The sequence below is a fragment of the Tupaia chinensis genome, unplaced genomic scaffold (assembly GCF_000334495.1).
Source record: "Tupaia chinensis unplaced genomic scaffold, TupChi_1.0 Scaffold138584_1, whole genome shotgun sequence".
NCBI classification, from domain to species: Eukaryota; Metazoa; Chordata; class Mammalia; order Scandentia; family Tupaiidae; genus Tupaia; species Tupaia belangeri.
The window spans coordinates 379,029-406,130 of NW_006198478.1; the positions used below are offsets into that span (position 1 = coordinate 379,029).

Here is a 27,102-nt window from a genome sequence, read left to right on the forward strand (position 1 = left end):
TGCCCAAGATCCCGAGAGGAGAATGGAGGAGAAGGGATTGCGGCGTGACCATCCCCCCTGGGGGGTGATTTCTTGCTTTCTGTCTCTATGTCTCTCTCTGTCTGTCTGGCGAGCGCATGCGCCCTACAGTGAAAATCTCTCCAAAAAAAAAAAAAAAAATAATTATTTTATTTAATTTTATTTTAATTCTGACCAGAGAGGTACAGAGAGAGAGAGAGAGAAAGTGAGAAAGCAAGCCACCAGGTCCGAGACTGTAACTGCAATTTGCCATGTGGGTGTCCAGCGCCCTTAACCACCATGCCACTTTCCAGCCCCATCTTCTTTTTTTTTTTTAAGAGAGAGGTTTTTGCTATAGGGTGCATGTAATCGCTGAAGAGACAGAGAGATAGAAAAGAGAAATCACCCCGCCCAGGGGGGATGTCCACACCACAATCCCTTCTCCCTCCTCCTCTTGGGATTTTGGGCACACACGTACACGCACATGGTTTGAATGTTAAGCTGCTGAGTCTGGGACTCAAACTGCAGTTAACTATGTGGGAGTCCAGCGACGTAACGCCATCTGCCAGTCTTGAAATCTATACCATTTCTGTTAGCAGTTATTTCGTAATAACACCTGACCTGTTAAACCACAGAAATTCTTTGTCAATCAGCCAATTATACTTTGTTTTAGTCCCTTTGAGACAGGTCCTAAAAGGTACTATCATGGGAACCTTACTGCCCTCTAAAATACTTACACTTAGTTTTTTGATTCTCCACTTTAGAAACTATACTGTTAACAACAAATAAGATTCCTATTTTATATAGAATTTTTGGAAAATGCCTACAATGAAAAAGATAAGTAGGATAGTAAGGAGAAAAATCTTGTTACAGCAAAACTAGTTCTCTAACAGTTCCAGAACATATTCTGACAAAGCCTTTCTACGAGAGAGGAAGAAATTAAAATTAAAAAATTAAGGAACCAGCAGTTAGTGTAATGGCTATGTCGCTGGACTCCCATATAGTCGACCGCAGTTTGAGTCCTGGACCCGGTGGCTTAAACTCATGCCTGGCGCGTGTGCATGCGTGCCTGCCCAAGATTCTGAGAGGAGAATGGAGGAGCAGGGATTGCGGCATGGCCATCCCCCCAGGGGATGATTTCTCACTTTCTGTCTCTTTGTCTCTGTCTTTCTGGTGAGCGCACGCACCCTATAGTGAAAAACAAACAAACAAAAACTCTCAAAAATATTTTTAAATAAAAAAAAAATAAAGAATTATTTAATTTAGTTTATTTATTCTTTTTTTTTTATATATATATATATATTTGACAAGAGGGAGACGGAGGTTGGGGGGAGTGAGAAAGTAAGCCACCAGGTCCGGGACTTGAACCATGGTCAGTCATGTGGGAGTATCCAGTACCCTAACCACCATACCACATGCTGGTCCCCAACCCTGGCATGTTTTTCAAGCCACCAACCAGGTCTGGAACTCAAACCACATGGTTGGCCATGAAAGGTCTAGCAGCCCTACCTCCATGCCCTGTTGGCCCTTGCAAGGAGTCTTAAATTTCATGGAATATATCAATGATGAGAAAATTTTACCAGAGTTTCAATTTTTTTTTTTCATCAAATTAAACTTATACATCAATCCATTTTTCCATCAACTTTTTGAAGTGGTCTTGAAGTTATGCTATGGTTCCTTTTTTACTCTTAAAACCTCAATTGGAGGTATCTGTAGCAACAGGGCATTATAAATATTAGGTCATCGGAAAAATCATGATGTATTTTTCTATGCGAAAATGCATCACAACTTTCCTGACAACCCAACAACAGAAAAAACTCTGGTGTCAGACACCTAGGTTTGAGTCCCAGCTATGCCCTTTATTGTATGACCTTGAACAGGTTTTTTTAAATTTTATTTTACTAAGGCAAAAACCTCTTTTAAAAAAAAAAAAAGCTGATGCAAATGGTTACACTATTTTAAAAAAATGTATTAAAATCAGGGCCAGCAGACAGCATAGTAGTTAAGGTGCTAGACTCTCACTTGGTTGACTACGGTTCAAGTTCCAGATCTGGAGGCCTGATACACCAGTGTGTATACATTTGTGCCCAAAATCCCAGGAGGAGAATGGAGAAGGGACTGTCACACATTCCCCAGGGGGTCGTTTCTCACTTTCCCTTTCACTGTCTCTGTTTTTCTGAAGTGTACATGTGCCCAATGGCAAAAACCTTAAAAACAGATATATAGGAGCTGGCAGGTAGCATGTTGGCTAAAGCATCACCGACTATGGTTTGAGTCTATGACTTGGCAACTTGCTTTCTCCCTTTCCTCTCTGTGTCTCTTGCTGGTCAAATTAAAAAATAACAAAAAAATTTAAATAAACACGTAATTAAAAAATCTTTCTTTGAGAGATTTTTGCTATAGGACGTGTGTGCTCACCAGAGAGAAAGAGAGAGAGAGAAAATGATAAACCATCCCCCAAGGAGGGGACAGACACACTACAATCCCTTCTCTTCCATTCTCCTCTTGGATTTTGGGCACGCATGCACACGTGTCCAACGTGAGTTTAAGCCACCAGGCCTGGAACTTGAACTACGTAAGAGTCCAGTGACTTGATCATTTTGCCATCTGCTGGTACCATTTAATATACACACACATGTATTTATTTATTTTTTTTTTAGTGAGAGACTTTTGCTATGGGGAGAATGCATTCACTGGAGAGACAGACAGAAAGTGAGAAATCACCTCCCTGGGGGTATGGCCACGTGGCAATCCCTTCTCCATTCTCCTCTCTGGATTTTGGGCATGCACATAAACATGCCTAACCTGAGTTTTAAGCTGCCAGGATTCAAACTGCAGTTGACTATATGGGAGTCCAGCAATGTAACCATTAAACAATCTACTGGTTCCAATAAATAATTACTTTTCAAAAAAGAAAACATATATTAATATGCTAGAAAGATAGTTTTGGGGACCAGCAGTTAGCATAATGGCTATGTTGCTGGACTCCCATGTAGTCGACCGCGAGTTGCGTCCTGGACCTGGTGGCTTAAACTCACGCCAGGCCCGTGTACGTGCGTGCCCAAGATCCCGAGAGGAGAATGGAGAAGGGATTGCGGCATGGCCATCCCCCCTGGGGGTGATTTCTTGCTTTCTGTCTCTCTGTCTGTCTCTGTCTGGCGAGCGCACGCACCGTATAGCAAAAACCTCTCAAAAAAAAAAAAAAAAGAAAAGAAAAAGGTTTAAAAAATTTGTTTGGGGCCAGCTGGTGGTGTGGTGGTTGAGGTGCTGGACTCCCACATGGCCGACCACGGTTTAAGTCCTGAGCTGGTGGCTTGCTTTCTCATCACCCCCTTCCTTGTTTCTCTCTGGTCAGATTAAAAAATAATAAAATTAAAAAAAAAAGAGAGAGAGAGAGAAGGTTCAAGACTTCAAAGTTTGGGAACTAGTAGTTAGCGTAATGGCTATGTCGCTGGACTCCCACGTAGTCAACCGCGGTTCGTGTCCCGGACCCGGTGGCTTAAAACTCACGCCGGGCGCGTGTGCATGCGTGCCCAAGATCCGGAGAGGAGAATGGAGGAGAAGGGATTGCGGCGTGACCATCCCCCCTGGGGGGTGATTTCTCGCTTTCTGTCTCTATGTCTCTCTCTGTCTGTCTGGCGAGCGCACGCGCCCTACAGTGAAAATCTCTCCAAAAAAAAAAAGACTTCAAAGTTTCCCAAAGACTAGGTAATTCCTGTGTTCCACTTTTCTTTTGCCTTGCCTAAAGAAACAACACATATAGGGCTGGCAGGTGGTGTGGTGGTTAAGGGTGCTGGACTCCCACTATGTCCATCCATGGTTTGAATCCTGGACCTGGTGGCTTGCTTTCTCACTCCCCCCCCCCCCTCTCTGTGTCTCTCATACTGTCCCTCTCGTCTAATTTAAATAAATAAATAAATAGTTAAAAGATTTTTTTAAAAAAGAAATGAAACATATTTGTATTTTGACAACATTTCGACCAGAACTTTTTCACCAGTAATTTAAGACCTTGCCCTACTCATTACTACTTCACAACATCATAACAAACTATTATTACAGCCACTTGACAGCTAGGGAAACTGTGACACCTAAGGGTGAAGTAATCTGCCCAAAGTCTGAGTTGTTGGCAAACAAAAGCACATGTCCTACTCAACTCCTTTAAAGTTCTCAGAGAAGTTATTTCCCTTGGCCCTGTCAAAAAAAAAAACAAAACAAAAACTGGCACCATGCATCTAAACCCAACTACTAATTTTCCTTTTATTAAAGTAAGAAATTTAAATGGAGAAATGACCAGTTCGACAATTTGTTTTGGGGCCAGCAGGTGGCATGTTGGTTAAGGGTGCTGGACTCCCACAAGGCCGACTGGTTTGAGTCCTGGACCTGACAGCTTGTTTTCTCACTTCCCCTCTTTCTCTCCCTCTTTCTCTTACTCTATCCCTCTGGTCAAATCAAAATAAACAAACAAAGTAGATAAAATAATTCTGAAAAAAAAAATCCTTCTTAAAAAAATTTTTGTTTCAAGAAAGAACACGTGTCCACAGTTAACCCCTGCTTGGTAAACTTCTCCCTTAATCACAATTTATTATTTTATTTTATTAATTTTTTAAAGGTTTCTACCTTTTTTAAAAAAAAAAATTTTGCTTTAGGGCGCTATGTGGCCAGAAACAGAAAGATAGAAGGAAAGGAAGTGAGAAAACACACCCCAGGCGGGATGGCTACATCACAGTCCCTTCGCCTTCCATTCTCCGAGATTTGGGGCAGGCACGCACACACGTGTTTTTCAAGCCGAAAGGTCCGGGACTCGAACCGCACATAGGCCACGTGGGATCCAACTGCCCTAACAACTGCCACCAGCTGGACCACATCCAAACCAATTTCTCTAGCTGCTGAAAAAAACCACGTTCTTTCTGCAGCGCTCTCTGGAGATGGTATCTATTTCCTCTCCCACGAATATAAACAATTCATCTGTCTTTTAATTCAGAATCACTCTCTTCCTTAAGAGGTCATCTCTTTCCAACATTCTGGCTTTCTGATGACAGCAGCTTCCCAGGCCGTCCTCAGAAAGTCCTCACAGGCTCTATAAGGGGCTGCCACTTTTTTCTATAAACACCAACCCGGCCCCTGGTTCCCAGCCCGCGTGCCCGAGTCCGCGCTCTCCTCCCCACCTCCCTACCCTACCCTGCCTAGGCCCTCCCCCCGCAGCGTCGGCAGCTCTTGCTCACCTCGGCCCCTGACAGGAAGGGGTGCGAGGGCCCTGTGATCGTCAGGTAATTGTCATTTCCTCCGGGAAACTGGAAACCAAAAGAAAGCCGCGGAGATAAGTTAGGGGGAGGAGGGAGTTAACTCCGAGCGCTGGATTCTGACCCCGACATTCTGACAACACTCCCCAAACCCTGCTCTTTCCTCTTCCGTGAGCCGCCTCTCCGCCCGGCTTCCCGCCACTGCTTCCACCCGGTTGGCCGTACTCTCTCATCCGCCTTCTCGGCACCAGATTCCTACCTCCATCTTCACACAACCGCTCCCACCGTCTCAGACCGACCCCTCATTAAACCGCTCCCACCGCCCCACTGGACTAGGAACTGCCGTCACTTCCGCAAGGATGCACGTCACTCTCCGCTGATTGGAAGGAGCGCCGCGGTCGGCCGCCCAGTCAGGCGCCGAGCGAATGGAGAAACTAGTTATCGCCCCCTGACGCTTGGCGGAATAATGGCACGTAAAAGTGCTAGAGGCGTCTCCGGGGTGGTGTCGGGGAATCCGGACCGAGTGATTTCTGGGGAGAGCAGTAGAGACGTAATCTGGGCTAGAGGGGCCGGAGAGGAAAACTAAGGAGATCGGTATATTGAGTGGCTAGAGAGGTCGAAGGTAAGTGGCTGTAGAAGTCAGGCGGACTCGGAATCCAGAAGAATCGGGACCATGACTTATGCTTATCTCTTCAAGTACATCATCATCGGGGACACAGGTAATCCGCGGGTGGACCGCCCTCAAAGGTGGGGCGGGGATCTAAAGCTCCCAAATCGGGCCGCGGGGGCGGGGCTCACCTAGTGGGCTGGGCGATTCGCGACCAGCTGGCCGGGGCGGGGCGGCCGGGGGCGGGGCTCGGCGCGCCACAGTCTCTGTCCCAGACGCCCCGACTTGGCAGGTGTACTGCGTGACTCCTAGAACGGGCGTCGTCATCTTTCAGGTGTGGGGAAGTCGTGTCTCCTCCTGCAGTTTACAGACAAGCGGTTCCAGCCTGTCCACGACCTCACAATAGGTAACTGCATCTACTTGTTCCAGAACAGGTCATGAAACCTCACTAGCTACACTGCTAAAGCGAAAAGTTAGCAGCCTTCAGTGTTCCAAGTAAAAAGTTACCTCTTACTATACATAGTTAAACGAATCCAACGTTATGTTAAGTGAGAGGGACTAATCAAACGCTGATAAATGGGGAGTAGTGTGTTGGGATTAAATAATTGAAAAATAACTTCAGAGATTAGTGTGAAGCACAGACTATTTGCCGTAGGATTTTCTTTTTTCAAATTTAATTAGTATTTTTATGGAAAATCCCGCCAAAGAACAAGTGCTTATTGAAAAATTGATATGGGACCAGCAGATGGCGTAATGGCTATGTCGCTGGATTCCCATGTAGTCGATCGCGGTTGAGTCTTGGACCTGGTGGTTTAAACTCACACCAGGCGCATGTGTGTGCGTGCCCAAGATCCCGAGAGGAGAATGGAGGAGAAGGGATTGTGGTGTGGCCATCCCCCCTGGGGGGTGATTTCTTGCTTTCTGACTCTTCTCTTTCTGGTGAGCGCACGCGCCTATTGCAAAAAACCCCCAAAAAAAAAAAAAAAAGGATTTGGAGAGGGGCTAATGGATGGCGTGGAGGGTAAGGTGCTAGATCTCACAAAGCTGACTGTGCGGTTAAAATCCTGGGCCTGGAGCCTTGAATATCAGGCCAGGGTGTGATGGCGTGTATCCCTGCCTGGGATCCCAAGAGGATACTGGGTGAGAAGGGATTGTGGCATAACTATCCTCCTTGTGGAGGTAATTTCTCATTTCCCTTCTCTTTCTCTCTGGAGAACACACATGCCCTTTAGTCAAAACTAAAAAAAGGGACCAGCAGTTAGTATAACGCTATGGCTATGTCACTGAACTCCCATGTAGCTGACCACGGTTCAAGTCCCAGACCTGGGGGCTTAAACTCACGCTGGGCACGTGTGCATGTGTGCCCAAGATCCTGAGAGGAGAATGGAGGAGAAGGGATTGTGGCGTAGCCATCCCACCTGGGGAGTGATTTCTCGCTTTCTGTCTCTCTGTCTCTCTCTGTCTTTCTGGCGAGGACACACGCCAGAAAGCAAAAACCTCTCAAAAAAAAAAAGGATTCAGAGAAAAGTATCAATAAGGAAAAATTTTTTTTTTTGCTATAGGGTACGTGCGCTCACCAGAAAGAGAGAGACAGAGAGACAGAAAGCGAGAAATCACTCCCCAGGTGGGATGGCTACGCCACAATCCCTTCTCCTCCATTCTCCTCTTGGGATCTTGAGCATGCACGCACATGCGCCCAGTGTGAATTTAAGCCACCGGGTCCGGGACTCAAACCGTGGTCGACTACATGGGAGTCCAGCGACATAGCCATTACATCCATTGCTGGTCCCGTCTGTTTTTCAAATCTTAATCTCAAAAATTCCATTTCTATTGTCCTGAAAAGGGAATTAAAAAATTAGTGACTTTTTGATAGCTATCACTTGGTTCTTGATGAAGCAGTGGGAGTTAGGTAAGAAACAGTTCTTTTATTTCTTTTTGACTACAGCATCTTACAGTTAGGATAATCCTGCTATATTATGCACATTGTCATAAGATCACTGAATAGGTACATTTCAGCTCTTGGTGTAAGGTACATTAGTGCTCCTAGAAATTTGAATTCCTCATGCTATGTACAAAGTACTGTAAAAAGTAGAAAATAGAGAATTATTGGAGATCTGAAATGTATCACATTTTTTAATGATTTTGCTCTAAGGCACATGTGTTCGCTGGAGAGAGACAGTGAGGTGGAAAGTGAGAAATTATTTCCTAGAGGGGATGGCCACTCTTCAATCCCTTCTCTTTCATTCTCCTCCAGGGATTTGAGTGTGCATGCACACACACTGGGCATGATTTTTAAGCTCCCGGACTGGGACTTGAACTGTGGTTGATTCTTTGGGAGTCTAGTACCTTAACCACCATACCACCTTCTGGCCCCAAGCGTATCACCCTTGAGAACCCACCAGGAGTCTTCAAGAAATTTGTGGAAAATGCACATTGTGCCATGGGAGTGTGGTACAGTGGTGAAATGAGACACTCTGACAGGCAGACCATCACGAAAAGGTTCCTGATTGCTGTCCAGCATCCTCCCTGAGTATGCTGGGCACAAGTGTACCCATGGTCCAGACTCGTAGAGGCTGGGGTTGGATCATGGTTTTAAGGCCCTATTGGGGATGCTGTTTTTCTCTCTTTCTCAGTCATGGAAAAAATAAACTTTAAAAAGAAAAATCAAGGGACCAGCTGGTGGTGTGGTGGTGAAGGTGGCTGGATCCTACATGGCCAACTGAATGGTTCAAGTCCCAGACTCAGTAGCTTGAAAAACACACTGGGCACATTTTGCATGCATGGCAAAATCCAAAAGGAAAAGCTGTTGTGGTATGACCATCCTCCCTGGAGTGCTTTCCCCCCTGCTCTCTCTCTCTCTCTCTGACAAGCACATGTGCCATATAGCAGAAGTAATAAAGAGAGGGGAAAAAACCCACTGGGTATTACAAAAAAACTATGCATGGATTTTAAAAAATTGCACCAAAGTAAAACTCATACTTGAATTCTATTTTTTCCATGAACTTTTTGAAGTCTTCTCATAATTTTTAGGCTTTCTTTTTTAAACAAAGAAAGGAGATAGAATTCCAAAAATAAATATTGCCTCATATAGACATTAGAGTGACTTTGAGAAACTGTTAGGAAATATTTTCCCAAAAAAATTTTTTGAGGGAACCAGCAGTTAGCGTAATGGCTATGTCGCTGGATTCCCACATAGTCAACCGCAGTTCACGTCCCAAACCCGGTGGCTTAGAACTCACGCCGGGCACGTGTGCATGCGTGCCCAAGATCCCAAGAGGAGAATGGAGGAGAAGCGACTGCGGCATGACCGTCCTCCCTGGGGGGTGATTTCTCACTTTCTGTCTCTCTTTCTCTCTCTCTCTCTCTGGCGAGCGCACACACCCTATATCGAAAACCTCTCAAAAAAAAAATTTTTTTTTTGAAAAAGTTACAAAATGTTATGTAATCACATTTAAGCTTTAACTAACACTGCAGAAAAAATACTTTTTAAAGTTTCATTTTATTTTCCATTTCAGTTCATCATTATTATTTTCTTTAGAGAATTATTTATTTATTTAATTTCAGTTGTTATTCTTTCTTAGTTTGACCAGAGTGAGACAGACAGAGAAAGGGAAAGTGAGAAAGCAAGCCACCAGGTCCAGGTCTTGAATCATGGTGGGCCATGTGGGAGTCTAGCACCTTAGTCACCACACCACCTCCTGGCCCCTCAGTTCATTTTTTTATTACAAAGGAAACTCCTCTTTCAAGTACATTCATTAAACACTAGGTTTTGCAATCATAAATCATACTGCCAATGAATTCTGTCTTATTTTAAGTATGCCGATTCTACCATAGATAGCACAGAAGAATGTCATACTGCCAGGAGATACCAGGCCAGAATGAATTGTCAGGTTTTCACATAAGTGTGAAAAGAGGACTACAACTTACACATACTTTATTTACTTGATTGAGAGCTTCCTTATGGTACGTAAAGTGTTCTACATGGTTAATCTCACCTTTGTTCACATTGACTCCAGGGAGTTGTGTGTTGGTTCTCTATGCACAAGATGACCTAATTGCCACTGTTGCTATTGGGAATGAGTTGGTGTGTTCAAACTTGTCCTTACATTGTGCCCGGCAGGTTAGATATGGTGATCGTGGTTAAGGGTGCTGGACTCCCACGTGAATAACTACAGTTCAAGTCCCGGACCTGGCAGCTTGCTCTCTCACTTTCTTTCTCTGTTCTTCTCTGGTCAAATTAAAATAAATAAATTAATTAAAAAACAACAACAAAAAATATAAACAAACACAATATATTGTGTTACATTTGTTATATTGTCCTTACATTTGATTTCTTTTTTTTTTTTTTAAGAATTATTTATTTTGGGAAAAAAAATTGTTTTGGGACCAGCAGATAGTATAATGGTTACGTTGCTGGACTCCCATGTAGCTGACTCCAGTTGGAGTCCCAGACCCAGCAGCTTAAAACTCACACCAGGTCACCGGGCGCGTGTGCGTGCATGCCCAAGATCCCGAGAGGAGAATGGAGGAGAAGGGATTGTGGCATGGCCACCACCCCCCGGGGGGATGATTTTTCGCTTTCTGTCTCTCTGTCTGTCTCTGTCTGTCTGGCGAGCACACGCGCCCTATAGCAAAAAATAAAATAAAATAAATAAAAAAACTCACACTGGGTACATGTGCATGTACGCCCAAAATCCAAAGAGGAGAATGGAGAAGGGATTGCAGCATGGCTATCCTGCCTAGGGGGTGATTTCTTGCTTTCTGTCTCTCTGTGTTTCTGGCAAGAGCATATACCCTATAGTAAAAATCTTTCTTAAAAAAAATAATAATTATTATTTATTTTAATTTTATTTATTTTTAATTTGCTATAGTGCACATGTGCTCACCAGAGAGAGAAAGGTCTGGGACTCAAACTGCTGTCAGCCATGCGGAAGTCCAGTGCCTTGACCACCATGCCACCTACTGTCTCTGTTTGACTTCTTTTTTTATTTCTTAAGAGAGATTTTTGCTATAGAGTGTGTGCACTCACCAGAGAGACAGACAGAAAGTGAGAAATCACCCCCGAGGCAAGATGGCCACGGCACAATCTCTTCCCCTCCATTCTCCTCTCAGGATCTTGGGCACACATGCACATGCACGCAGCGTGAGTTTTAAGCTGCCAGGTCTGGGGCTTGAACAGCAACTACATGGGAGTCCGGTGATATAACCGTAACGCCATCTGCTTGTCACCCTGTTTGACTTCTTAATTGGTTTTATTTCCATGTGGTTTTTTTTTTTTTTTAATAAGAATTATTTTTTTTCTTTCTTCTCTCCTTCTCCCCCTCCCTCCCCCATTCGCTTCCTTTCTTCTTTCTTTCTTTCTTTTTAAATTTGACCAGAGAGGGACAGAGTGAGAAAGCAAGAGAGAAGGAAAGTGAGAAAGTAAGCACGAGGTCCGCGACTCAAACTGGGGTTGGCTATGTGGGAGTCCAGTGCCCTTAACCACCGTGCCACCTGCCAGCCCCCCATATATACTTTTCGGTTACATTCCTGAGGTTATTAACTGGAAGATATTTTTTTCTTTTTACATATATTTTTTCATTATTAATTCTAGGAAGGAAAGAAAGCTTAAAGGAACACAAAATTAATTGGAGAAAATAGGCAACAGTAGGGGGCTTGGTGGACAGAAAATGGGTTGTGACACATTGAGGAAAAGCATGAACCTCTCAAAATGGCTGTTGTCCATGAGAGTCACATTTTTCGCTTGGTCTTCCCTAACAGGTGTGGAATTTGGAGCCCGTATGGTCAACATTGATGGAAAACAAATCAAGCTGCAAATCTGGGATACGGTGAGAGGACAAAATAACTTAGTACCCAGCCAAGATCCAAATATAACAGTAGAGCCTAATGCAGGGGAGAAGGGGTTATGAGGCTGGGGCCAATGGATGATGGAGATGAAGCACAGGAAGAATGAAATCAAAGAGATGAGAAAGCTTTTGATTTTATATTAGTTACTGAATGCTATATCTTATTTATGTATTTACTTATTTATTAACTTACTATAGGGTGGGTGTGCTTCCTGCGGGTGGGGGAAGGAAGGGAGAAAGAGAAAAATCACCCCCTAGAGGGTATGGCCACACCGCAATCACTTCTCCTCCATTCTTCCCGTGTGTTTTTGGGCAGGCATGCTTGTGGGCCTACTGGGTTTTTCAAACCCTACTGCGTCTGCAACTTTAGCTGTCAAACTGGCCATATGGGATCCAGCCACCTTAACTGGCCACCAGCTGTCCATTTATTTCTGTATTAAATGACTCAAGTCAAGTAAACATTAGTTTAGTCTAATAAATATGAAATTTAAAAAATATGTGTAAGTTTTGGGACCAGCAGTTGGTGTGATGGCTATGTCGCTGGACTCCCATGTAGTCGACCACAGTTTGAGTCCTGGACCCGGCGGCTTAAACTCACGCCGGGCGCGTGTGTGTGCATGCCCAAGATCCTGAGAGGAGAATGGAAGAGAAGGATTGCGGTGTGGCCATCCCCCCTGGGGGGTGATTTCTCGCTTTCTATCTCTCTCTCTACCTGTCTGGCGAGCGCACGCTCCCTATAGCAAAAACCTCTCCCCCCCCAAAAAAAAAAATATATATATGTATAAGTTTTAAGTGTAAAGGTGAGGGAACAACAGGTGGCATAGTGGTTAAGGCACTGGACTCCCATATAACTGACGGTTCAAATCCTGGACCTGCTATCTTGCTTTTTCACTTTCCCTTTTTTTCTGTATCTCTCTGGTGAATACACATGCCTGATAGCAAACTTCAAAAAAAATTAATAATGATAACTAGAATATAAATTTAAAAAATAATAAAGGCAGGGGCCAGCAGGTGGCATGGTGGTTAAGGGCACTGGACTCCCACATAGCTGACTGCGGTTTGAGTCCTGGACCTGGTGGCTTGCTTTCTCACTTTCTCTATCTTTCTCTTTCACTCTCACTCTGTCCCTCTCTGGTAAAATTTAAAATAAATAAAGTTAAATTTTAAAAGAAAACACAAAAGAAAAAGAGTAAAGGCAAATGTCCCCTTTACGTATATAAATCTTTCATTCTTCTCAGACTTGGTTGCCACTCCACTAGAAGATTCACTATTAATGACTCTGTTTGCTTTCAGTCTTTTTCTTTTGTGTTTTCTTTTAAAAATAATTATTTGTTTAATTTATTTATTATTATTATTTTTTAAAACTTTGCCCTAAGGCATGTGTACTCTCCAGAGAGAGACAGAGAGGGAGAGAGAGGGAAAGTGGGAAAGCAAGCCTCCAGGTCAGGGACTTGAAGGCACCTCAGTCTTTTTCTATGCTTTTAAATACATAAGTATAAATGTACCCAAATATAATAATTTTGTTTTTATTGGTGTTTACATGTATAGAATTATGATAAAGTAATATGGGAGTCCAGTGAAGTAACCACTACACTGCTGGCCTCATGGCAAAAACTTTTTTGGACATTCTTTAAAAAAAAATATGCCAGAGGGCATGTATACTCACCAGAGAGACACACAGAGAGGGAGAGAAAGCACCCTACTAAAATACCTGAGCCTGGGTGGTATTATTTTATTTATTTTTTAAAAGTTGTTCTTAATTTTTTTTTTAGTTTTGCTATTAGGGCATGTGTGCTCACCAGAGAGAGACAGCTGGGGGAGGGGAGTGAGAGATCATCCTACAGGGCAGATAGCCATACCACAATCCCTTCTCCTTAGTGCTCCTCTCAGTATTTTAGGTACGTATGCACATGCGCCTGGCATGAGTTTGAGCCGCTGGGTCCAGGACACAAACACACACACACACACACACACACACACTCACACTCACACTCACACACACAGAGAAGGAAAGTGAGAAAGCAAGCTACCAGTTCTGGGACTCGAACCATAATTGGCCGTATAGGACTGCCCAGCCCCTTAACCACCATACCACCTGCTGGTCCGGGTTAAGACTATTATAAGCTAGGGACCAGCAGTTAGTGTAATGGCTATGTCGCTGGATTCCCACGTAGTCGACCACGGTTCGCGTCCTGGACCCAGTGGCTTAAAACTCACGCCGGGTGTGTGTGCGTGCGTGCCCAAGATCCCGAGAGTAGAATGGAGGAGAAGGGATTGCGGCGTGGCCATCCCCCCGGGGGGTGATTTCTCGCTTTCTGTCTCTATGTCTCTCTCTGTCTGTCTGGCGAGCACACGCGCCCTATAGCAAAAACCTCTCAAAAAAAAAGACTATTATAAGCTAGGTTCTGTCTCTCTTAAACGTGTACCATTTCTTTTTTTTTTTTTTTTTTGAAGACTTATTTATTTAGGCAGTGGCAGGTAGTGTGGTGGATAAGGGCACTGGATTCCCACATGACCAACCATGATTCGAGTCCTGGACCTGGCAGCTTGCTTTCTCACTTTTCCTTTCTCTCTCTCTCTCTCTGGTCATATTAAAAAATAATAATAACAAATAGAATTAATTAGGTAATTAATTTTTAGAAAAGATTTATTTATTACCATTTTTTTCAATTTTAATCAGACAGGGAGAGAGAGAAAGAAAGAGCAAGCCGCCAGGTCTGGAACTCGAACCATGGTCAGCCATGTAGGAGTCCAGCGCCTTTAACCACTATGCCACCTGCCAGCTGAAACTTGTACCATTTCTTTCTTTTCTTTTTTTTTTGAGAGGTTTTTGCTATAGGGCGTGTGCACTCGCCAGAAAGACAGAGAGAAACAGAGAGACAGAAAGCGAGAAATCACCCCCCACGGGGGATAGCCACACCGCAATCCCTTGTTCTCCATTCTCCTCTTGGGATCTTGGGCATGCATGCATACATGCCTGGTGTGAATTTAAGCCACCAGATCCGGGATTCGAACCACAGTTGACTACATGGGAGTCCAGTGATGTAGGTATTATGCCAACTGTTGGTCCCCAAACATGTACCATTTCTAAAAATGGATATTTTTGGGACTGGCATGTGGCTTGGTGGTTAAGGGTGCTGGACTCCCACATGGCCGATTGTGGCTCCAGTCCCGGACCTGGCAGCTTTCTCTCTCTCTCTCTCTCTATCCATCTCTGGTCAAATTGAAATAAGTAAATGAATGAATAAATAAAGTTAAATAATTTAAAAATAAATAAATAAAAATGGATTTTTTTAATAGCCAGAAGACATATATGCTCACCAGAAAGAGATAACAAGACAGAGAGAGAGAGACAGGGAGAAAGCATCTCTCACCAGAGCAAGGTCATGTCACAATGCTTCTTCCTTAATTTGTCCATGCCTTTCATGTTTTTCAAGTCGCCAGGGCTAAGATTTAAACTGCAGTCAGTCATGTGGGATATGGCTCTTTTAACCACTAAGTTATAGGGTTGGCCTCAAATGGATATTTTGATACCAAGAGAAAAACTTAATAGATGCCAGTTAGTGGTGTGGTCACAGCCATGTTTTTGCTTGTCCTTTTTTTTTTCTTTCCTTAATTGCTCAGGTGAGATGAGGTTGGATCATAAAGTTAAAAAGCTGAGAGCCACTAGTGGGTGACAGCATCATTATGGCCATCCAGCTAGTTTCTGCTCCTGTGAAAATGATTTTGAGATTATATTCATCTTTGATAAATCATGAAAAGAAATCGGTTTCAGAATACTATGACTTTCTATTTATTTTGAAAATGTTAAGACTCATGCCTGTAATAACGTGTCTGTCTTGGTTGTGGTGTGGCCATCCTCCTGGAGGGGGCTGATTTCTTGCTTTCTGTCTTTCTGTCTCTTCAGCGAATGATTGTGCCCTATAGCAAAAATCTCTCTTTCAAAAAACAAAAAACACGCAGTGTGTGTGGGCCCAGCATCCCCAGAGAGGAGGATAGAGAGGGATTATGGCATGGCTGTCCTCCACTGAATGGTGATTTCCCACGTTCCCTCTCTCTCAACAGTAAAAACAAAAATAACTAGTATATGGGGACATTAATCATTAATGAATTGCTCAGTTATAATTTCTTTTTTTAAGAGAGATTTTTGCTATAGGTCACGTGCGCTTGCCAGAGAGCCAGAAAGTGAGAGATCACCCCCTGGGGAGATGGCCATGCTACAGTCCCTTCTCTTCCGTTCTCTTTTCGAGATTTTGGGTACACACACACATGTGCTGGGCATGTGTTTTAAGTCACCAGGTCCGGGACTTGAACCATGGTCAACTACATGGAACTCTAGCAACATAACAATTAACACCATCTACTAGTCCCATAAATTTAATATCTTGGTCTAATTGGAGATGAGAGTGTGAATAGTTTTGTTTGTTTGTTAGTTTGTTTTTTTGCTATTCATGTGCTTTTTTGATTTGTGCATGCACTTGCCAGAGAGAGAGAAAGTGAGAAATTACCCCCCTAGAATGATTCTCCTCTAGTTTCCTCTGGGGATTTTGGGCAACCGTGCATACATACCCGGTATGATTTTCAAGCTGCCAGGTCCAGGACTCGAACCATGCCATCAGCCATGTGGAATTCATTGCCTTAACTTCCATGCCACTTGCTGGTCTGTAAATAGTTTATTTGTTTCTTTGTGTGTTTTTTTTTTTTTAAATTCTACCTCCAGTCCTTGGTTTCTTTCCTTGTTCTTTAGTACTGTTTATGACAAGGGTCATGGTAAGGGATATTTAGGTAGCCCTCTGCCATCACCAATGTAGCACAAAAGGTCAGGTAGCATATGCTCAATGTATGTGCTTGGTATCAAGTTTTTTACATTGATTCATTGAATGAAATTTCCATTAGATGAGTGGCATTTTAAGATAATTTCCTTTTTAACAGATGAACAGGAACAGAAAACTTAATATGATATATTCAATATAGTATTAGAGATTGCAGATAGAACATACCCTTAGTTTCCAGTCCTGTATCCAATTGTGTTCTCTGAGAGGATATTGAGAAATGTATAAGAATGTCTGCTCAGGATCAGCAGTTGGCATAATGGCTACATTGCTGGACTCCCATGTAGTCAACCACGGTTCAAGTCCTGGACCCAGTGGATTAAAATCATGCCAGGTATGTGTGTGTGCATGCCCAAGATCCCAACAGGAGAATGGAGGAGAAGGGATTGTGGTATGGCCATCCCCCCTGGGAAGTGAAAGGGAAGGTAAGAGAGCAAGCCACCAGGTCTGAGACTCGAACTGCGATCAGCCATGTCAAAGTCCAGCATCCCAACTCCTATGACACCTGCTGGTCCCCCATATTCTCTTTTCTTTTTTTGTTTTTTGTTTTTTTGGAGAGGTTTTCACTATAGGGCGTGTGCGCTCGCCAGACAGAGCCATAGAGACAGAAAGCGAGCAATCACCCCCGGGGGAATGGTCACGCCGCAATCCTTTCTCCTCTCGGGATCTTGGGCACGCACGCACATGCACCCAGCGTGAGTTTTAAGCCACCGGGTCCAGGATGCGAACCACGGTCGACTACATGGGAGTCCAGCGACATAGCCATTACGCTAACTGCTGGTTCCCCATATTCTCTTTTAATAGAACTTATTTTTGTACTGAAGTCCTTTGTGTTAGGTTGGCATGTGACCAAGTCAGTTGTCTGAAAATAACCTAGTTTTGTTGGGATTTTTTGTTTCCATGTTGGTGGGAAAGGCTGGGCAAGAATCCTTCCGTTCTATCACCCGTTCCTACTACAGGGGCGCGGCCGGAGCGCTGCTGGTGTATGACATTACAAGGTGAGTTAGACCTGGTGCGTGGGAGGGAGACCTCCCTATATTCACTAAAGCTTTTCTACCTACTGATTCTGTTAAGGATGCTAACCAGGAATGGCCTCTGTAATATTTTTCTTCAGACATACAGCTTTCGCCTTCTACATTTGGAGTTGCTTTGGCTTTTTAAAATGGGTTTCTGGCTCATTTTGTAAACTTTTCTGCTGTAGGCGTGAAACCTTCAACCACCTGACCTCATGGTTAGAGGATGCCCGGCAGCACTCTAGCTCCAACATGGTTATCATGCTGATTGGAAATAAGAGGTAAAATTTTATCTGTATGAGTTACAGTTACCAGGAGTCATCTAGGTACTCTGTGGATGTTGAGTTTCTTGGTCCCCAAACTTTCTCCATCTTTGTTGCTCTTAGTGTTTAGTCTTAAAAAATGTATTGGGGCCGACAGGTAGCATGGTGGTTAAAGGCACTGGAATCCCACTTGGCCGACCGCAATTCGAGTTCCAGCCCTGGTGGCTTGCTTTCTCACTTTCCCTCTCTTTCTCTCTCACTCTGTCCCTCTCTGGTCAAATTAAAATAAATAAATAAAATTTAAAAAGTAGTAATTATTTTTTAAAAATATACTAAAGGACTACCTGATGGTGTAATGGCTATGTTGCTGGACTCCCACGTAGTCGACCGCGGTTCGTGTCCCGGACCCGGTGGCTTAAAACTCACGCCGGGCGCGTGTGCGTGCGTGCCCAAGATCCCGAGAGGAGAATGGAGGAGAAGGGATTGCGGCGTGACCATCCCCCCTGGGGGGTGATTTCTCGCTTTCTGTCTCTATGTCTCTCTCTGTCTGTCTGGTGAGCGCACGCGCCCTACAGTGAAAATCTCTCCAAAAAAAAAAAAAAAGTACTAAAATATATATAACATGAAATGTACTATTTTAATTATTTGTAAGTGTATAGGTCTGTGGCATTAAATACATTCACATTGTTCTGCAGCCACCATCATCCATTTCTGGAGCTTTTTCATCTTCTCAAACAAAACTCTGTATCCATTCCACACTAACTCCCCATCCCAATGGCAACCACCATTCTTTTTCTGCGAATTAGACAACTCTAGGTTCCTCATGTAGGGGTTTATACAATATTTGTGTTTTTGCAACTGGTTTACTTAATTTAGCATAATGCCTTCAAGGCTTATCCATGTTGTCGCATGTATCAGAATTTTCTTTCCCTTTTTAAGGATGAATAATACTTCATCATAAACATATACTACATTTTGTTTTTCCATCTGTCCAACAACACTTGGGTTGCTGCCGCCTTCTGGCTATTGTGAGTAATGCTGTTATGAACATAGGGCTACAAAAGTCTATCCAAGTTCCACTTTTAAATTCTTTAGGGGACATATCCAGAAATGCGATTGCTGGATTATACAGTAATTCCATGTTTAATTTTTTGAATAACTCCTATACCATTGTAGCAACTGCTCCATTAAAAAAATGTTATTACTATTATTTAAAAACTTTCTATAGGGCATGTGTGCTTGCTGGAGTAAGAGAGAGAAAGTAAGAACCCTCCCCCACCCTGGAGGTTGGCCACACCTTAGTCCCTTCTCTTCCACTTGCCTCTTGAGATTTTGGGCACATACACACACATGCCTGGCATATTTTTTGAGTCACTGGGTCTGGGACTTGAACCATGCAGTTGGCCATGTGGAATCCAGTCACTTTAACCACTATGCCACTTGCTGGCCTGCAGCTGCTTCGTTTTACATCCCTTCAGCAATACACAAAGGTTCCAATTTCTCCATATCCTTGCCAACACTTATTCTCAGTAAATTTTTCTTTGGGCCCAAAAGAAATACCTAATAGTTTTATTAGTAAATACTTGGCTTTAAACAACATAAATATGGGTTTTTTTTGGGGGTAACAACTTACTCTTTGACAAATGAAAAATTAAAATATATTTATTCTTAAACTTTATTATTTTTGAATTGCCAGAGGGCAGGTACGCTTGCCAGAGAGAGAAGGGGAAAGCATCCCCTAATGGATGGTGGTTATGCTGCAGTTCCTTCTCCATCTCTCCACCTTGTTGGGATTTGGGGCATGCATACATGTCCATCACGTTTTCCAAGCTGCCATAGCCAGGATTTGAACTGCAGTTAGCCATCTGGGATCTATCTTCCTTAACCATTAGACTACAGGGCCAGCCTTATTTATTTTTTGCCACAGGGCATGTGCACTCACCAGAAAGAGACAGAGTGAAGGAGAGTGAGAAATTACCCTCTGGGGGAATGGCCACACCACAATCCCTTCTCGAATCTTCTCTTGGGATTTTGGGCACACACGCACCTGCTGGTTCTGGGACTCAAACCACAGAATCAGCCTTGTGGAATCCAGCACATTAACCTCCACATCACCTGCCCTGATTAACACAAATGTTATGTGTTATATGTGGTATGTTCTGCATTTTCACAGTATAATTTCTTTTTTTTTTTTTGGAGAGGTTTTTGCTATAGGGCGCGTGTGCTCTCCAGACAGACAGAGGGAGACAGAGAGACAGAAAGCGAGAAATCACCCCCCCAGGGGGGATGGCCACGCCGCAGTCCCTTCTCCTCCATTCTCCTCTTGGGATCTTGGGCAGGCACGCACGCGCGCCCGGCGTGGGGTTTAAGCCACCAGGTCCGGGATGCGAATCGCGGTCGACTACATGGGAGTCCAGCAACATAGCCATTACACTAACTGCTGGTTCCCACAGTATAAATTTAAGAGTGTTAGCATCTCAATAGATAGTTACTCCCTTATCTTCATACAGCTCATGTGTAATAAATGGAAATTTTGAAGACTGGTTCTTACTTATCTTTTAGGTTTATTTATTATTATTATTTTTGTCACAGGGCATAGGCACTTGCCAGAGAAAGAAAGAGAGAAAGAGATGTCACCCCCCTCCCCCCCAGGGAGGATGGCCACACAGCAATCCCTTCTCCTCCATTCTTCTCCTGGGATTTTGGGCACATTCACGAACCCAGTGTGATTTCCAAGGGTTTGGGACTCAAACCACAGTAAACTAGTTATGTGGGAGTCCACTGCCTTAACTACCACACCACACACTAGCTCCAGGTTTGTTGTTTTTAATGGACTTACTCTTCAATTTATTTTTTTCATGGTTGAAAACTGGAAACCTTCCAAATAAAAATTTCCATGTGAAAAATAAAAATCAAACAACTATTTTACCTTGTTCTTTAGCCCTTCATAAAGTCTTTCAGTGCCACATTACTCTCTTCCTTAGTCCTTGGCTCTTTTTCCATGTCACCTAATTTTATCAGTATCACTTTCTCTGAATCCCCTGATGACAAGCTGCTTTTATACACGCTCATAATGAGACGAGTGGGAGTTAAGGCAGTTATGTTCTTCTTATCCCTGGGCTCTCCTGCTTCTTGTGAACTGAGTCCAGTAAAAGAGGAGGATGCTCACCACTGCTATGTGGGGCAGGACAACCTGTGGCTTTTCTGTCCTACAGCTGCTAGAGTTTCCCTTTCATCATCTCTATTTTGCTGTCTTCAATCTCCTTTGGAATAGAGGAATAGGGCATAAGCTTTGAGTAACAGTGGGGTTTGCCTGACCCTTTGCAAGCTTTTTTCTCTGTAGTAGAGGAAGGTATTAAATTCAACCATATAGCAGCTGCCTGACTCTGAAGGATATTTTCCAAGAGGCTATGGAAATCAGTAACTCTGTATAAGAGAGTATTATGTAGGTTCTACATTCTTTACAGATTAACTGGCAGTTGAAACCACTGAGATTCTGTTAGAGCTAGGGCTTTCTCTTTTACTTGGACCTTTTTTTAGTTTTCTTCCCAATTAATCTCTTGCAGTGATCTAGAGTCTCGCAGGGATGTGAAGAGAGAAGAAGGAGAGGCCTTTGCTAGGGAGCATGGACTTATATTCATGGAAACTTCAGCCAAAACAGCCTGTAATGTTGAAGAGGTACCATTTGAAAAAAAGTGGGAAAGTTCTTCCAAGAGTACACCATTGTCTTTTGTCTTTTTTTTTTTCAGAATTCCTTTTTCTATAAAACACAAGTAAAGATAGGATGTCTTATGGCTATAATGACCATGTCTTTTTTTGGGGGGGTGGGGAGTGATTTTTGCTATAGATGTGTGCCCTGACCAGAAAGACAGAGAGATACAGAGAGACAGAAAGCAAGAAATCACCCCCCACCCCCAGGGGGGATGGCCATGCCACAATCTCTTCTTTTTTTTTTTTTTTTATAGAGGGTTTTGCTATAAGGCACATGTGCTTGCAAGACAGAGAGAGACAGAGAGATAGAAAGCGAGAAATCACCCCCCAGGGGGGATGGCCATGCCACAATCCCTTCTCCTCCGTTCTCCTCTTGGGATCTTGGGCACGCACGCACACGCGCCCAGCGTGAGTTTTAAGCCACCGGGTCTGGGATGTGAACCGCCGTCGACTACATGGGAATCCAGCAACATAGCCATTACGCTAACTGCTGGTCCTGAGTCGCAATCCCTTCTTCTCCTTTCTCCTCTCAGGATCTTGGGCACACATGCACACGTGCCCAGCATGAGTCTAAGCCACAGAGTCTGGGACTCGAACTGCAGTTGACTACATGAGAATCCAGCGGCATAGCCATTATGCTAACTGCTGGTTCCTCCTTTTTTTTTTTAAGATTTTTTTTTTTAATCCAGAATTTGAACCACGGTCAGCCATGTGGTAGTCCAGTGCCTTAACCACTATAGCATCTCGTGGCCCCCAACCATGTCTCCTCTTTTTTTTTTTTTTTAGAGGTTTTTGCTATAGGGTGCGTGTGCTCACCAGACAGACAGAGAGAGACAGAGACAGAAAGCAAGAAATCATCCCCCAGGGGGGACGGCCATGCTGCAATCCCTTCTCCTCCATTCTCCTCTAGGGATCTTGGGCACGCACATACATGCGCCCGGTGTGAGTTTTAAGCCACCAGGTCCGGGACGCAAACCGCAGTTGGCTACATGGGAGTTCAGCGACATAGCCATTACACTAATTGCTGGTCCCACCATGTCTCCTCTTAAGAGAAGCTTTTCCATTTTCTTTTGCCCTGACTTCTAGGGTTTTACTTTTGCTTTGAGTAATAATTGGCAAAATGTGGATTAGACACCAGTGTTACTTGTAGATCACTTTATTTGAAGGGCCTGCTGTGTTCTGCTATAGTCTTTTTTTTTTTTTTTGAGAGGTTTTTTTCGCTATAGGGCGCGTGCGCTCGCCAGACAGAGAGAGACATAGAGACAGAAAGCGAGAAATCACCCCCTGGGGGGATGGTCACGCCGCAATCCCTTCTCCTCCATTCTCCTCTTGGGATCTTGGGCACGCACGCACATGCGTCCAGCATGAGTTTTAAGCCACCGGGTCCGGGACACAAACCGTGGTCGGCTATGTGGGAGTCCAGTGACATAGCCATTACGCTAACTGCTGGTTCCCCTACTATAGTCATTTTTAGGCCTGGTGTTGACTGTATCTTCAGTAGTGGAGATAATTAATTCATTAATTAATTATCTTAATTAATGGAGAAGAGAGAACATTTGTTTTATTTGCAGAGCAAACCTAGCAACCTGTGAACATTGTAGGTTAGTACCAGCATACCATATAGTCCCTTCTTTATTTCTTTCTTTTTTTTTCCCCTTTTTTCTTTTAGAAACTACACATGATAACTAATTTTTTTTTTTTTTTTTTTTTTAGAGGTTTTTGCTATAGGGCATGTGGGCTCACCAGAAAGACAGAGAGACACAGAGAGACAAAAAGTCAGAAATCACCCTCCAGGGGGGATGGCCATGCTGCAATGCCTTCTCCTCCATTCTCCTCTCAGGATCTTGGGCACACACACACACACACCTGGCGTGAGTTTAAGCCACTGGGTCCAGGACTCGGACCGTGATCAACTACATAGAAGTCAGGCAGCATAGCCATTATGCCAACGGCTGGTCCCTAGGTCCCTATAACTTTTACAGGGACATTTGTGGGCTTCTGTCTTTTTACTCCCTTTTAGTGGTTCTTAATCCACCTTAGAAACTCAAATAGGAGTAATATTTGTTTCTTTTCCTCTTTTCTTTACCTGATCTTGAGACTGATACTATGATTTATATCTCCTTTAGGCCTTCATTAACACAGCCAAAGAAATATATAGGAAAATCCAGCAGGGTTTGTTTGATGTCCACAATGAGGTAAGAAATGTTGGGGGAGGGCTGGGATTAATTTGCTTTGTTCTCAACAGGACAGGATGCTCCGTAGGATATGTGTTTCCCATCTAGCATCATGCTATTTGTAGCTCTTCTAGTTCAAATTTGTTTTGTGTTTTTTGTTTTTTTTTTTTTAGATTTAGGTACTCGGAGACTGATCATCATTTTCTGTTTTTTCCTCAAGTTTGAGACCCAGAATACTTTCTTTTTTTTTTTTTTTTTTTTTTTGGAGATTTTTGCTATAGAGTGCGTATGCTTGCCAGGGCGACAGAAAGTGAGAACTCACCCTCTGGGGGAATGGCCATGTCATAATCTCTTCTCCTCTGTTCTCCCTCTTAAGATCTTAGGCATGCACACATATGTGCCTGGTATGAGTTTTAAGCTATTGGGTCCAGGATTCAAACTAAGGTCATCTACACGGGAGTCCAGCTACATAACAATTACTCCATCTCCTGGTCCCGAGACCCAGTTACTGTCAGTTTATGTAGGTTTATGTAATATGGAGTGGTTTCTTAATCTCAGTTTCTTAGTATTCCAGGGTATGGGGAGAGTTATGTAATTCTTAATTGCTCAGGTAGGCCATTTCTATAAAGCAAATTCTGAGACAAAACAAAAAGAATCATATGCTAGTATGCTATCTCAACTCTTTTGCCTCCTACTTTAATCCTATTCTAATTCTACACATAGTGATGAAGTTTTTTTTTAAAGAATGAATTAATTAATTATCATTACTTTTTATTTTTCACATGAGTTTTGCCAGAGAAAGACAGAGATTGGGAGAGAGAGAGAGAGAGAGAGAAGGAGAGTGAGAAAGCAAGCTGCCAGGTCTGGGACTCGAACCGTTGTTGGCCATGTGGGAATTCCAGTCCCTTAACCACCACGCCCCCTGCTGGTCCCATAGTGATGAAGTTTAACAGTAAACATTAAAGAGGGCACAAAGCCACTTATAGTCAACTATGTTTGTACGACAGCTCATCTTTTTTTTTTTTTTGGAGAGGTTTTTACTATAGGGCGTGTGCACTCACCAGTAAGAGACAGAGAGACAGAAAGTGAGAAATCACCTCCCAGCGGGGATGGCCATGCCACAATCCCTTCTCCTCCATTCTCTTCTTGGGATCTTGGGCACCCATGTACACACACCCGGCATGATTTTAAGCCACCAGGTCCGGGACTCAAACCATGGTCAGCTACATGGGAGTTCAGCGACATAGCCATTATGCTAACTGCTGGTCCCCACAGCTCATCATTTTATCTTTACTATTGTAGGTTATTCCACGCAACCTGGCTGGGGCACGTGGTTACCTGCCAAGCTCATATCTGCATTTAGACAGCATAATTACTGATTTCTCCCTTCTCCCGTTTACTTTAGCACTGAGGTGGGAACTATTGCCTCTTTTCTTTTACAGGCAAATGGCATCAAGATTGGGCCCCAACAGTCAATATCAACATCAGTGGGACCCAGCGCTTCCCAACGGAACTCTCGTGACATAGGGTCCAACTCTGGCTGCTGCTGAACATATATCCTGAGCCATTCCTGGTACAGCTGCAGATCAGTAGGCTTAAAGAAAGAGGTCTTACTTGCTTTGGCTGAGAGAGGCCTCTTTTCAAGGTGTGATGCTTTGCCTTTCTACTAAAGGACCAGGAGAGAATTTGGGCCCTTATGACCTGTCCTTCTTCAGGGACATGAGCATTCCTTATAGATTAGGCCTCTTTCTTTAATTTTTAAAATGTTAGATCAAAGTTACTGTCAGTAGTTCAAAAACAAATACTTTCATAAACATATACAATATGCTCCCCACCAAGAATTAGTAACAAAGGTCAAAGACATTCTGCTTGAATACTTGTGATTCCTAGAATGTGGCTAGAACTTGGCTTCTCCGCCTAGGAATTTCATTGTATTTATTACTTCTTTGCCTTTGGGGGTCTACTTGCTACTTCCTAAGAGTTCTTGCAGAAGGCAGTTCCTTCTACTTGCTCAAGGAAGCGAAGTATGTCCTTACTAGCCCATTGCCAGTTTTTGTCTGTTAGAGTAGGTGTAAAAGTTTTAAGAGCATTGGAGTTGGTCCTGGACCTCAAGCCACTTATTATTACCTAAAGAAAACATCTGTTTTTATTTTGTTTTAGGGACCAGATCTAACATTGCAATGTTTTTCACCAAATAAACTTTTGTTGTTTCATCATACTCAACTTAACTAGACCTAAATAGACTTTCTACTGCAATCAAGCTAACCTGCTTTCTGCAAATGACGTATTTATTCCTACTTCCATACCTTTGCACATGCCCTACTCTTCACTAGCATTATACTTAAAAGTCCCCCAATTTTTTCTTTAAGAAGCTTTCAGTGACTGACCGAAGGGACTTTTAAGCGATTATTGATGAAGTAACATTGACTTCATGTTGGTCATTCATATGTATATTTATCTATATATTGCTCTGTAAATATGTTTTGTAGTTGTTTTATGTATGGAATCTGTCTCTCCATAGAGCTTATATGAGAGCAGGATCCATGTCATCCCTTTATTTTTATAAACCACTCCCCCGCCATTTCTTCACAATGCCTAGTGCTTTGCATTATGTGATCATTGAATTTGACTGACATGCTTTAAAACGTAAGGTTTATTTTAGACTTTAAAAGAAACAAAAGGCCTTAAAGTGATCTCTTTGTAAGTCTATCTCAGTCTCTTACATTGGCTTACCACGGGTATGATATATTGTTCTCCCTTTCTTCTCCCTTTCCCTGGCGTTTTGCCTACATTCCATGTGGCATTCAGTAAGGCCTGCCACCTCCCAATCAGTTAAATAAGTAGGAATTTCTTCAGCTATTCTTTTCATAGCATATAATTCCCTTAACCAAATTTGCCTTTATTTCACTTACCATGCAGTTTTCTGGGTGAGTTTCTGTATCTTTTTCCTTGATGTACCATTCTCTTGCACAGCACTGAGGTCTCATGAATTTTTATATTGTTCATTGTTGTTGATGAATTGTTTTATTATTAAATATATACGTGTATCCAAGCTGTTCATGTTCCATGTGTCATTTCTGATTGTATCTCAAACCTAAGTAGATACCCTCCTCTTAGGGAATTATATCAAAGATATGGAAGAAGCCTCCTCCTTGGGATTAATTTCATACTGGATTCTATTTCCAGTAATAGTTGTACTAATTAACATTGCACCACAGAAAGTTGAAAGACATTGGGGTATTGTGTTGATTATGCTTTTTTTTTTTAAGCCTACCTCATTCTAAAAAGGATTTGAGGCTGTCAGATTTGAAGTTAGCCTGCTCTTTCACCCACAGAGACCAAACTAAAATAATTTTAACTCTGTAGTTCCTATACAAAAGTTTTTTTCTTTACCATCCAAAAAAAATCTTTAGAAATTG

At 43.0% G+C, this 27,102-nt stretch overlaps 2 protein-coding genes across 2 annotated transcripts in view; one reads left to right on the forward strand and one right to left on the reverse strand.

Moving 5' to 3' along the window:
* The window catches only part of TOX4 (TOX high mobility group box family member 4), a 19,541-nt gene extending 13,932 nt beyond the window's left edge, over window positions 1-5,609 (reverse strand). The window contains exons 1-2 of the mRNA XM_006161418.3: window positions 5,497-5,609; window positions 5,220-5,288 (exon numbers count right to left, since the gene is read on the reverse strand). Of these exons, the coding sequence (XP_006161480.1) occupies window positions 5,220-5,288; window positions 5,497-5,502 (75 nt within the window). The 5' untranslated portion in view covers window positions 5,503-5,609. The remainder of the gene's footprint in view (window positions 1-5,219; window positions 5,289-5,496) is intronic.
* Window positions 5,610-5,704: 95 nt separating this feature from the next.
* Window positions 5,705-26,735, forward strand: RAB2B (RAB2B, member RAS oncogene family). Its single transcript, XM_006161419.3, has 8 exons — window positions 5,705-5,956; window positions 6,179-6,250; window positions 11,605-11,672; window positions 17,438-17,520; window positions 17,724-17,816; window positions 21,365-21,476; window positions 23,636-23,704; window positions 25,126-26,735. The coding sequence occupies exons 1-8, from the start codon at window positions 5,911-5,913 to the stop codon at window positions 25,231-25,233; spliced, it is 651 nt and encodes a 216-aa protein (XP_006161481.1). The 5' UTR covers window positions 5,705-5,910; the 3' UTR covers window positions 25,234-26,735.
* The last annotated feature ends 367 nt before the right edge of the window (window positions 26,736-27,102 follow it).